Source organism: Trichechus manatus, unplaced genomic scaffold, assembly GCF_000243295.1.
Source record: "Trichechus manatus latirostris isolate Lorelei unplaced genomic scaffold, TriManLat1.0 scaffold00005, whole genome shotgun sequence".
Taxonomy (NCBI): domain Eukaryota; kingdom Metazoa; phylum Chordata; class Mammalia; order Sirenia; family Trichechidae; genus Trichechus; species Trichechus manatus.
The window spans coordinates 16,009,853-16,021,787 of record NW_004443941.1 but is presented as its reverse complement, the minus strand read 5'-3'; the positions used below and the strand labels follow the sequence as shown (position 1 = coordinate 16,021,787).

General features: G+C 46.5%; 1 protein-coding gene across 1 annotated transcript in view; it reads left to right on the top strand.

Moving 5' to 3' along the window:
* PRKCE (protein kinase C epsilon) overlaps positions 1-11,935 on the top strand; it is a 616,913-nt gene that overhangs the window by 380,328 nt on the left and 224,650 nt on the right. Inside the window, exons 3-6 of the mRNA XM_004369495.2 lie at positions 3,150-3,309; positions 5,612-5,646; positions 7,122-7,207; positions 9,696-9,825. Coding sequence (XP_004369552.1) covers positions 3,150-3,309; positions 5,612-5,646; positions 7,122-7,207; positions 9,696-9,825 — 411 coding nt within the window. The remainder of the gene's footprint in view (positions 1-3,149; positions 3,310-5,611; positions 5,647-7,121; positions 7,208-9,695; positions 9,826-11,935) is intronic.

Sequence of the window (11,935 nt, the reverse complement as noted above, 5' to 3'; positions counted from 1 at the left end):
GCTTTTGCATAGTCAATAAAACACAGGTAAACATCTTTCTGGTATTCTCTGCTTTCAGCCAAGATCCATCTGACATTAGCAATGATATCCCTCCTTCCACGTTCTCTTCTAAATCTGGTTTGAATTTCTGGCAGTTCCCTGTCCATGTACTGCTACAACCACTTTTGAATGATCTTCAGCAAAATTTTACTTGTGGTAAAAAAGACCAGACTTACTGGCCTGACAGAGACTGGAGAAACCCTGAGAGTATGGTCCCCGGACACCTTTTTAGCTCAGTAATGAAGTCACTCCCCGGGTTCACTTTTCAGCCAAAGATTAGACAGCCCCATAAACCAAAACGAGACTAAAGGGCACAGCAGCCCAGGGACAAGGACTATAAGGCAGGAGGGGACAGGAATGCTGGTAATAGGGAACCCAAGGTTGAGGAGGGAGAGTGTTGACATGTCGTGGAGTTGTTTACCAATGTCATAAAACAGTATGTGTACTAACTGTTTAGTGAGAAACTACTTGTTCTGTAAACCTTCCTCTAAAGTACAATAAAAAAAATTTTTTTAAAACACTTCCACTTGTGGTGATATTAATGATATTGTTCGATAATTTCCACATTTGGTTGGATCACCTTTCTTTGGAATGGGCACAGATATAGACCTCTTACAGTTGGTTGGCCAGGTAGCTGTCTTTCAAGTTTCTTGGCATGGATGAGTGAGTGCTTCCAGCGCTGCATCCATTTGTTGAAACTTGTTAGTTGGTATTCAGTCAATTCCTAGAGCCTTGCTTTTCACCAGGGCCTTCAGTGCAGCTTAGACTTCTCCCTTCAATACTGTCGGTTCTTGGTCATATGCTACCTCTTGAAATGGTCGAATGTCGACCAGTTCTTTTTGGTACACTGACTCTGTATATTCCTTCTATCCACTTTTCATGCTTCCTGCGTCATTCAATATCTTGCCCATAGAATCCTTCAAAATTGCAGCTCGAGGCTTGAATTTTTTCTTGAATTCTTTCAGCTGGAGAAATGCTGAGCATGTTCTTCCCTTTTGATTTTCTAACTCCAGCTCTTTGCACATGTCATTATAATATTTTACTTTGTCTTCTTGAGCTGCCTTTTAAAATCTTCTCTTCAGCTCTTTTACTTCATCATTTCTTCCATTTGTTTTAGCTACTCTACATTCAAGAGCAAGTTTCAGTCTCTTCTGATATCCATTTTGGTCTTTTCTTTCTTTCCTGTCTTTTTAATGACCTCTTGCTTTCTTCATGTATGATGTCCTTAATGTCATTCAGCAACTCGTCTGGTCTTCCATTATCAGTGTTCAATGCGTCGAATGTATTCTTGAGACGGTCTCCAAATTCAGGTGGGATATATTCAAGGTTGTGTTTTGGCTCTCGTGGACTTATTTTAATTTTCTTCAACTTCAACTTCAACTTACATACGAGCAATTGATAGTCTGTTCCACAGTCGGCCTCAGGCCTTGTTCTGACTGATGATACTGAGCTTTTCCATCATCTCTTTCCACAGATCTAGTTGATTTGATTCCTATGTTTTCCGTCCAGTGAGATCCATGTGTAGAGTCACCGTTTACGTTGGTGAAAAAAGGATTTGCAATGAACAAGTCATTGGTCTTGCAAGATTCTGTCATGCGATCTCTGACATTGTTTGTATCACCAAGGCCATATTTTCCAACTATCAATCCTTCTTCTTCATTTCCAACTTTCGTATTCCAATCACTAGTAATTATCAATGCATCTTGATTGCATGTTTGATCAATTTCAGAAGGCAGAAGTTGGTAAAAATCTTCAATTTCCTCATCTTTGGCGTTAGTGGTTGGTATGTAAATTTGAATAATAGTCATATTAACTGGTCTTCCTTGTAAGCATATGGATATTATCCCATCACTGATGGTGCTGTACTCCAGGATAGATCTTGAGATGTTCTTTTTGATGATGAAAGCAACGCCATCCCTCTTCAATTTGTCATTCCCGGCATAGTAGACCATATGATCGTCTGATTCAAAATGGTCAATACGAGTCCATTTCAGCTCACTAATGCCTAGGATATCGATGTTTATGCATTCCATTTCATTTTCCACAACTTCCAGTTTTCCTAGATTCATACTACATACAGTCCATGTTCTGATTACCAATGGATGTTTGCAGCTGTTTCTTCTCATTTCAAGTCATGCCATATCAGCAAATGAGGGTCCCAAAAACTTGACCCCATCTACATCATTAAAGTCAACTCTACTTTGAGGAGGCAGCTCTTCCCCAGTCATATTTTGAGTGCCTTCCAACCTGAGGGGCTCATCTTCTGGCACTGTATCAGACAATGTTCCACTGCTTTTCATAAGGTTTTCACTGGCCAGTTTTTTTCCTAGTCTGTGTTAGTCTGGAAGCTCTACTGAAACCTGTCCACCAAGGGTGACCCTGCTGGTATTTGAAATACTGGTGGCAAAGCTTCCAGTATCACAGCAACACACAAGCCACCACGGTACGACAAACTGACAGATGCGTGATGGGGTAGCACTGTAAGCCCTGTTTTACGAAGCGAGATGCCCTCAGAAGTTCAGGGAGGGTAAAGACCATCTGTCCAAGGACACTCTGCGGAGATTTGAACCTACACCCTTGAAACATGTAGATGGTATAGACAGGAAAGGAGTGGCCAAACATGTAGCAGAGTTTGGGTATGGATGGACTCTGAGGACACAGCTCATGTGGGACACGTACAAAGTGCTGGGTCTTCCCACCCAGTGTGGTGCTCTCTCTCTGGAGCTGAGCAGTGAGGCTCCTCCACACACCCCCGAGCCCCCACCAGTAAAGGCTACCCCCCCACCCAGCCCCACCTCCAATCTCTGGAGGATGGAGTAGTCCCCCTGCAGAAGGTCAGTTTTAAGGGGTGGTAACCAAGACTCAAGAGTCCCTGCGTGGTGCAAACAGTTAAGCTCTCAGCTGTTAACCAAAAGTCCACCCAGAGGCACCTCAGAAGAAAGGCCTGGATGATCTACTGCTGGAAAATCAGCCATTGAAAACCCTATAGAGCACAGTTCTACTGATACACATGGGGCCACCGTGAGTCAAAGTCCGCTCAAGGGCAACTGGTTTGGTTTTTGGTTTAACCAAGACTCAGTTTTTTCTTCTCTGGTCTTGTTCTTCCTCAGCCCCTAAAGACAATGAAGAGCGAGTGTTCAGGGAGCGCTTGCGGCCGAGGAAGCGGCAGGGCGCCGTCAGGCGCAGGGTCCACCAGGTCAATGGCCACAAGTTCATGGCCACCTACCTTCGGCAGCCCACCTACTGCTCCCACTGCAGAGACTTCATCTGGTAAGTGCCTCTCTCAGTTACCCTTCTCTGTGGGTAGAAGTGGGGGTGGGCGATGGGTGGGCGATTACAGACTTCACTTGGAAAGTGCTGATGTACTTTATTTCGTCTTTATTTGATTTCAGAAGACTTTTCTGAAAGGCTAAGTATGTGTTAAGAGCTTGGGGAAATACAAGGAAAGAAGAAACCATGGTTCCTGGCATCTTTATATTTAGGATTATATTGTATACTATTGTATTGTATTGTATTTATTGAAGGTGTTAAGATTTTATGACCAATAACACTACAGTAAAAACTCTGAAACCCGGAACCTGTGTAAGGTGGAAACCTGCTAGAGAAGGAAAACTCAAATATTTTGTACTAGAACGAGCAATAGAAAAGTGGTAAGACTGCACCCTGTCAAAGGCAGAAAACTTGGGAGACCCAGAAAAACAAGGCAGTCCCCATGAGTTCCGGCTCTGCCAGGTTTCACTATTGCAGTTGTGTTTTTAAAAAAAGAATCCTTATCTTTTAGAAAGACATACTGAATTATGTACAAATGAAATAATATGATGACTGGAGTTTGTTAAAAAAAAACCATCTGGATGAAGGGGAGAAGAGGCAGGGGTAGAGATGAAGCAAGAGTGGCCATCTGTTGATAATCATTGAAGCTTGGTGATGGAGACATGAGGGTCTGTTGTATTAGTCTCATTACTTTGGTATAGATTTGAATTTTTCTATAATAAAGATTTAAAAAGATGCTTGAGTGCCTATATTTATGCTACAAAGCAGTTTTTAGTAAGGGTCCTAGTAGTGGTTCTGTGAAGATGGTGAGGTTTCAAAGGAGTAAGAGAGCAGTGTTGGCTGGAGTGAACAAGGAAGGCTTCCTGGGGGAGGTCGCATTCTCCTTTCATGAAGACTAGGATTTTGATAGGCAGAAACAGGTAGGTAGTAGGTCTTTTGGGAGGTGGAGGAGAGTAAGGAGCATTGGTCTTGGGGGCTAGAGGGGACTTTGATTGAATACTCACCAGGTGCTAGGTTCTCTGCTAGGCACTGGAAATAGCTAATGAAATCTTCCCGGTATCCTGTGAACTATGTGTTATTAACCCCGTTCCACTGTCGACAAAACCGAGGCTCAGAAATGCAAAGAGGCTTGCCTGAGGTCCTCCACTAGGAAGCGTCAGAGGCATGACTCCAGCCCTGGTTAGCCTGACTTGAAGCTTGTGCTCTGACACGCTCTCTGCGCTCTTTGGAGCTGGCGTAGAGGTTGGCAACACTCTTGGATCAGGTGAGGGAAAGCAAGTGAGGCCAAGTTGCAGTATGAACCCAGCCAGGAGGCGTGCAAATTGGGCTCTGAGGACCCCTGGAATCCCGGGGTGTCCACCAATGGCTTGTCTTACCCTCGGTCACGGAGGTTGGCCTGTATGACAAGGCTCAGAGCAATTTCAGCCCGAATGAAGTGGAAACAATGTCCATTTCCACCGACAGACACCTCTCATTCCCAGGGCTGACTCAATCCTCCGTCTTCCATTTTCTGTATTTTGGTCAGGGATTGGGTAGTTGGAGAGTGGGGGTTGGGAGGGGCACTGAAAGCTCAGTCTCTGGATTCGGGTGTCCTCTAAGCCCATGGTGAGCCACAGCGAGCTTTAGCTGCCTGAGGTGTACCTGAGTGACTGTGGCTTCTCCAGCTGGGCTGGGAATTGCAGGGAGCTGCCTGACTGACTATTGTCAGTGCTCTGAGCACAGGGCTACGGCCGAGTGGGTTTATTTTTCTGTGTCCATGCTGATCCTCAACCCTGCCCCAGGCCATGGAAGAAACCTTTCACATTGGCCTCAACCCAAACTGTAGAGCAAACCCCAATCCTGGCCACAGGCTGTCTCTGGAACGCCCAGGGTGTATGCCGCCAGCCACAGCCCTCCTCCACTGTTAGAGAACCACAGAGTGTGCCTGGTGCTGCAAGGTGAGGGAGGTCCATTTTACCCATGAGAAGGGGCATGTTCCACTGATTGAGGCTGGCTGAGAGCCAGCAGGGTAGTTTGTGGCTTTCCAGAACAATACTGGCCCCCACTCAAATGCCTGTTTGTATAGGCAACCAAGCACTCACACTGACCACATCTTGCCCTACTCTGAGTGCTGACCTGCCCTCCGTGGCCTTCAGAGAGAGGCATTCTCAGGAACCCCACGGGTGGGAGTGAGCTCTTCACGCTCAGAGCGGGTGGGCATGGTCCTCATTGCATTGTGGCTGGTGAACAGAGCTCGGGGACTTGGTTTGTTTTTTACCTAGTAAAATTTCGTTTTCTTAAAGGGTTGTATTTTTCTTTTCAGGGGTGTCATAGGAAAGCAGGGATACCAGTGTCAAGGTAAGAGGTATTGTATGAACTAAATCGTTGGGATCCTAAGCTCGCAGCAGGCATGTGCTGGGACTGATTACATGTGGAGGCTCCGTATGGTTTGTGTGCTATGCCCCCTCCCAAGAAGCGGGGCCCTGCTTTTTCTTTTTTCTTTTTTTGCCCCTGCCTGGCTATTACTCCCCCACACATACGTGTCTCCCTTGTGAGTACCACCTATGTGTAGGCGGCCCTTTGGCCTCCGGAAGCCCCCAGCCCACCCAGCCATTTTTGTGCCACTTGTAGCGAGTGGCACTTTCCTTTTTCCTCGTGAAACACAATACCTCAATTAGAGGCTGTTGGAAAGCCCGCTGGGTTGCTGGGTTCTGTGTGTCCTGTCAGCTCGCTTATTCTCTCGCTTCTTCCCCTGGTTATTTCCCTCAGTATCTCTCCATGGTCCTTGCTGATTCTCTTTTTTGTCCCTACTGTGGAATCATTAGCTCTTAAAAACTTAAAGCTCACTTGAAAGCACTGAAGACTTTTTTTTTCAGTTAGTTGGCAACAAATGCAAGGTTAAGTTGTACCAGATTGGAGGGCGGAGATGCAGTGTGGTCATGCTGAGGCTTCCCTGTGGTTGGAGCTGAGAGGCTGTCCCGTCTCCTCACCCAGCTCTGTTTGACTGGGGGAAGTTGGGTGGATTCTGTCGGGGAGTCGCTGTGTCTCCGTGCAGACAGCGAGTTACTTATCTCTTGAGCCACTTCCTGCCCACCCTTCCCCATGACACTAAAAGACAAAGCTACAGGCCACTTCTTGGGGAATATTAAACGGAAACGTAAAATTTGGCATGTAAGGGCATGAGCAGAGTAGAGTAGAGGGTCATCAAAAGAGAGGAAGGACCTTCCACAAGATGGACTGACACAGCAGCAGCAACAATGGGCTCAGGCATAGAACTACTGGGAGGACGGCACGGGACTGGACAGTGTTTTGTTCTGTTGTATGTAGGGTCTCTGTGAGTTGGAACTGATCGATAGCTCCTAGCAATAACAACAAGGGCACGAGCAGATGAGAAAGCATAAGAACTGCAGTGCCATAAAGCATCCGCTCATCTGCTGCCGTCCTCCCTGTCCCAGCAGCCACCCTGGGTGGAGCATGAGGGGGCAGTGAGGCTGCTGACAGACGATGCTCCCTGGGAGGGCTGGGAGTGCAATTGACCTTGGGATATCAGAAGCAAGAAAACTGTTCGGTGCTCCCGAAACAAGGGAAGACCACCGTGCCCTTTAAATACAAGTGTTTCATCCTTCTCCAGAGCTTCTAGGAAGCCCCAGTGGCACTGAAGGCGCAGTGCTTTGAAAGAACTGCATAGAGGACTTGGGGCGAGGGGGCAATAAGTTAAGACTCAGTGACAGAAGCACCCCCACCCCGTCGCTCCCCCGAGGCCTGAATCAATCTTGGGCTGGAAACTTTCTCGCCCACCTGTCGCTCAGCCTTCCCGTTTTTGCCGTTTGCAGTTTGCACGTGCGTGGTCCACAAACGGTGCCATGAGCTCATAATCACGAAGTGCGCTGGATTAAAGAAACAGGAAAGTCCCGATGAGGTAACTATTTATAACGTTGGCACTGCGGATGCTCTTCTCCGCCATCCCCTCCCTTCACTGCCTCCCCTGTGAGCCCCAAGAAAAACCTTATTCTTTGAGATCCCATCTCCTTCATTTTGTTGATCAAAAACGAAAGAAACCTTCTGATATGTGGCACAGTCTACAGAAGGAGCACGGTGCCAACTCAGTGTCACGTTTGTGGATATTAAGCCCAGAGCAGTATGGTTCCAGGGCTAAAGCCCACAGAAAAACGTGGGTTCTTTTATTGCATTATCTCATTGGAACACTGTACGTGGCTAATGGATGTGCGAATGGCTCCACGCGGCTCATAAACAGTAACAGAGATACCACACAAAATCAAGAGCCTTATCTTTATGAGGTGCTGGAGGAGTGGAATGAAATTAACAAATCCAAGAAGTACTTAAGAGGTGGAAATAACCACTGTAATAATGGTCAGAATAGCCAACATTTACAATGCATCGGTAACTTACCACGCATTTAAGCACTTTAATGTACTTAATCCCGTAACAACCTTAATGAAGTAGATGTTGCGATCATCTTCACTTTACAACAGAGAGAATAGCAGCTCAGAGAGGTTAAGTTAACTTGCCCCAAGTCACACAGCTAGTATGTAATGAGCCATGTCCAAGGGAGTCTGTTCCAGAGCTGTGCCCTTGACCGCTACACTGTGTTGTCTCTTCATCTTAGACAGTAGTGCCAGCTTGACTATTAGGGAAGTTGCTAGGCGTAAGGAAGCAAGAAAACTCAACAGTGAAGCTAGGATGCTTCTCGTTGAGAGACTGGGAGAATGATGGTACCACTTATAGATTAAGAAACCTTTTTGAGGAAGATGGCAGGTATGTGTGTATCTGTGTTCAGAACAGTTGATTTTCAAGGTGTGCTTTTAATTCTTGGTGAAATAAATACCATATAATAATAAGCCATGAGAATCAAGGGGTCAGAGCTGTATTACCCCAAAGAGAGAGTGGGTTTATAATTTGGCTTCCCAAAGCAGGGACTTATAGAGACCTTCTAGCTGCTTCTAAAATAATTCAACCAAATAGCATCTTGGCATCCAAAGCATTCCCCATCTTTTATCCCCTTTTGCTTTCTTACCCTTTCTGGAAAGCAGCAAGGAACAGGGTTTAGAACTGTGAGCTTCCATGTGCCTGAAGGGCAGACTGAGTGCAGTGCCAATGTTTTTTTGCAAGAGTTCTACTGGCATGGTTGAAATAGCAAGCCACTACCTGGATCTCCTGACTCCTGGTTTTGCATCAAAACCCAAATCCGTTGTTACCCGCATTACTTTTGCAAATAGATGAAAGAAAGAGACGGCTTGCTTGCTGTCTGACTTCCTTCCTTTCGTTCTTTATCCATTTAACATTTATTGAGCACTTCCTGTATGTTAGGCATTGTGCCATTACCATGGAAACCAAGAGGAATAATACACCTGCCTTAAAGGATGTCACCAAGTGCAAGCTGATGCAGGTTTCTATGCAACACACATTGTTCCCTCCTCTTCCACTGTCATCTCACTGACCACCGCAATTCTGTGAGATTAGATGGGACAGGTGCACTGCCATCTGCCAGGGGAGAAATCTGAGGCCTGAGGGAGTCAGGACACATACCTGAGACCTCACGGATGGTTCGTGGCAGATCCAGGCCCACAAACCAGATCCCTGAACTCCTGTTCCCAGTTCCTTCCCCTTCCATCTTGCCCCCTTCTCTTTCCTTCTTTTAAACAAGCACGAAGTGGAAGCAGAGTGGTTGAAAAGCCTGGCTCTGAATTCAGATCAAACCCTGGCTCTACCACTCATCAGCTTATGGGCAAGTTTCTTAATCTCACTGTGCCTTAATTCCACATCTGTAGGGATAACAATAGTGCCCACCCCATAATGGAGTGGTGAGGTTTAATTGAGACGGTGGTGCCTGGCGTGTGGTCAGCACCGATACCGTAGTGCCCTTTTGCCATCACATTGTATTTGCAATCTTTATCGTAAGTATCGTCAGCCCTGATTGAAGACCTGCTGTTTCCAAGGCACTCTGTGGGTACACCGAGCCCTGTTTCCACCATAAAGCTGCTGAAAGTCTGTGTGCCTAAGGCTTCCGTGCACAAAGCAGCATTGCAAGCCCATGGGGACATCTCATGAATGGCTCAATCAAGAGGTGCAACTTGAGTGCCGTGCACTGTGTACTGTGCAGGGTTAGAGGCTGAAGTCCTGGAGGGGGCTGTATGGAGGAGCAGGCCTGGCCTCGAAAAGCCAAACAGAGTAGCAGAGAACGGGTTCAGGGCATCATGAGCAAAGGCTCCAGGGAAGGAAGGAGGATTCTTCACCTTATTTCTCAGGGCTGCTATCAGCCGAGCCCAGGCCTGCCACCTGCAATGACGTTGGCTTCTTGGGGAAGAAGTTCTGTCTGCCCTCCTACCACGTGCACTGTAGGGCCCTATGGAGTTTGGCGGTGACTCTGTGTCTTGCTGTCCCTGCAGGTGGGCTCCCAGCGGTTCAGCGTCAACATGCCCCACAAGTTCGGTATCCACAACTACAAAGTCCCCACCTTCTGCGACCACTGTGGGTCCTTGCTTTGGGGCCTCTTGCGGCAGGGCTTGCAATGTAAAGGTAAGGTGCTGCTGCCCTACCCTTGTCCCCCAACCTGCATGATCCTTTTGACTCCTCATTTTAAAACATCGCTGTCCTCAGAGCCCAGAAAGTAAGTTACAGATTTGGTCAATGGACCGAGCACAAGCACTGGTTAAGCCCGCCTTAGCATCCCTGCATACGGGCTAAGCAGTCTCTGTGTAGGGACCTACCTGTCCCAGACTTTGCAGAGGAAAACACTGAGAATGCGGAAGGTGTGACTCCACTCATTACGACGGGTAACTAGCGGGAGACAGTGAGTATACTAAGTATAGAAATCATTTAAGGAGTGCAGGGGAAGAAATATTTTTGGAGTTAGGACCTAAAATAAGTAATAGGTACGAACTGGAGTTTCTCTATCATAGTACAGGGTTCAGAGCTTACTCTTGGAAGGAGCTAGAACTCTATCCCATAAGCTATCTTACTGATCCTTCACAAGCCTGTGGTGTAGGTGATCTTATCCTCATGTCTCCGGTGAGGGACCTGAGGCTCAGAGACTAAATAACTTGTTGATGTGACAGAGCTTGTTAACAGAAGAAGTAGGACTTGAATCTTGACCCTTCTTTTTTTTTTAAATCGTGATAAAATACATATAACGTAAAATCGGATATCTTAACCATTTTAAGTGTACGTTTCAGTGGCTTTAGTTACATTCACGATGTTGTACAACCATCGCAACTACCATTTCCAAAACATGTTCATCACCCAAAACAGAAACTTCGTACCCATCAACGGCTTTGACTGTTTAGTCTAGGGCCCCTTCCTGTGTTCCCTGCTGTCTCACCTGTGACTGTGTCTGCTCAAATGGGTGTGCCATGACGCAGGTAACAGCATACAATGTGAGAAGATGGGAACACGCTCACAGAAGGAAAGCATTGCCACTCACTGCAATAGGGAGTACAGGATGGAGGAACAGGTTTGGGCGCAAAGACGTTGAGTTGTGTTTGGGACAGGTTAACTTTGAGTTACCTGTGGGAAATTTATGTGGAACTCTTCATTAGTCTGTTGGATATTGTCTTCAAAACTCAAGGGAAAGGTCTGAATGAGCGTTTAGGTTTGGGATTTGTCAATGTCTAAATAGTAGTTGGAGACATGGTAGTGCAGTGGTTAAGAGCTATGGCTTGGCAGTTCAAATCCACCAGCTGCTCCTTGGAAACCCTATGGGGCAGTTCTACTCTGTCCTATAGGGTCACTATGAGTTGGAATTGACTTGATGGCAATGGGTTTGGTTTTTTGTTTTCAATAGTAGTTAGGTGTTTCTGGCTGGCGCAAATGGTTAATGTCCTCAGCTGCTAACTGAAAGGTTGGAGGTTCAGGTCCACCCAGAGGTGCCTCTGAAGAAAGCCCTGGTGATCTACTTCAGAAAAATCAGCTGTTGAAAACCCTGTGGAGTACAGCTCTACTCTGATACATAGAGGGTCACCATGAGTCAGAGTCGTCTCAATGGCAACTGGTTAAAATAGTAATTAAAGATATAAAGTAGATGCCATTCCCCAGGACAAGTACCTTGAGTGTGAAGAGAGAGGAGCCAAAGATAATAGTTGGGACCACAACATCCAAGGAGTGTGTGTGGGTACGGGGGGTGGGTGGCAGGGGGAGGAACCCTCATCCAGGGATGAGCCTGCAAAGGCAATGAGAGCAAAGGACCTCCAAAGTAGGAGGAAAATAGCAAGGGATGGCATCACAAAAGCCAAAAGAGCAGAATGTGTTTAAAAAAAAAAAAATTAAAAAAGAAGTGGTCCATGGTGCCAAATGCTTCCCAGAGGTCGTTTAAGGTAAGGAATGAGAAATGGGGTGAGATTTAACAACGAGAAGTCACTAGTGACCTCGGCAGGAGCTGTCTTGGTGGGGCAGTGGAGACGGAAGTCCAAATGCAGTAGGCTGAAGCGAGAACATTGGGTGAAGTTTTGGTATGTGATAGTCTACGGTGCGTTCACAAAGCTTGGCTGTGAAGGCCAGAGGGAGGCTTTCTTGTTTTTAAGTGAGGCATTATTTTTAGAATGTCATATGTAGTCAGAAGAAAAGCAGAAGAGGAGAAATTGATGAGCCAGGAAGGGGAGGGAGGGGATCATTGATCCCTTCGGGGTCTTCT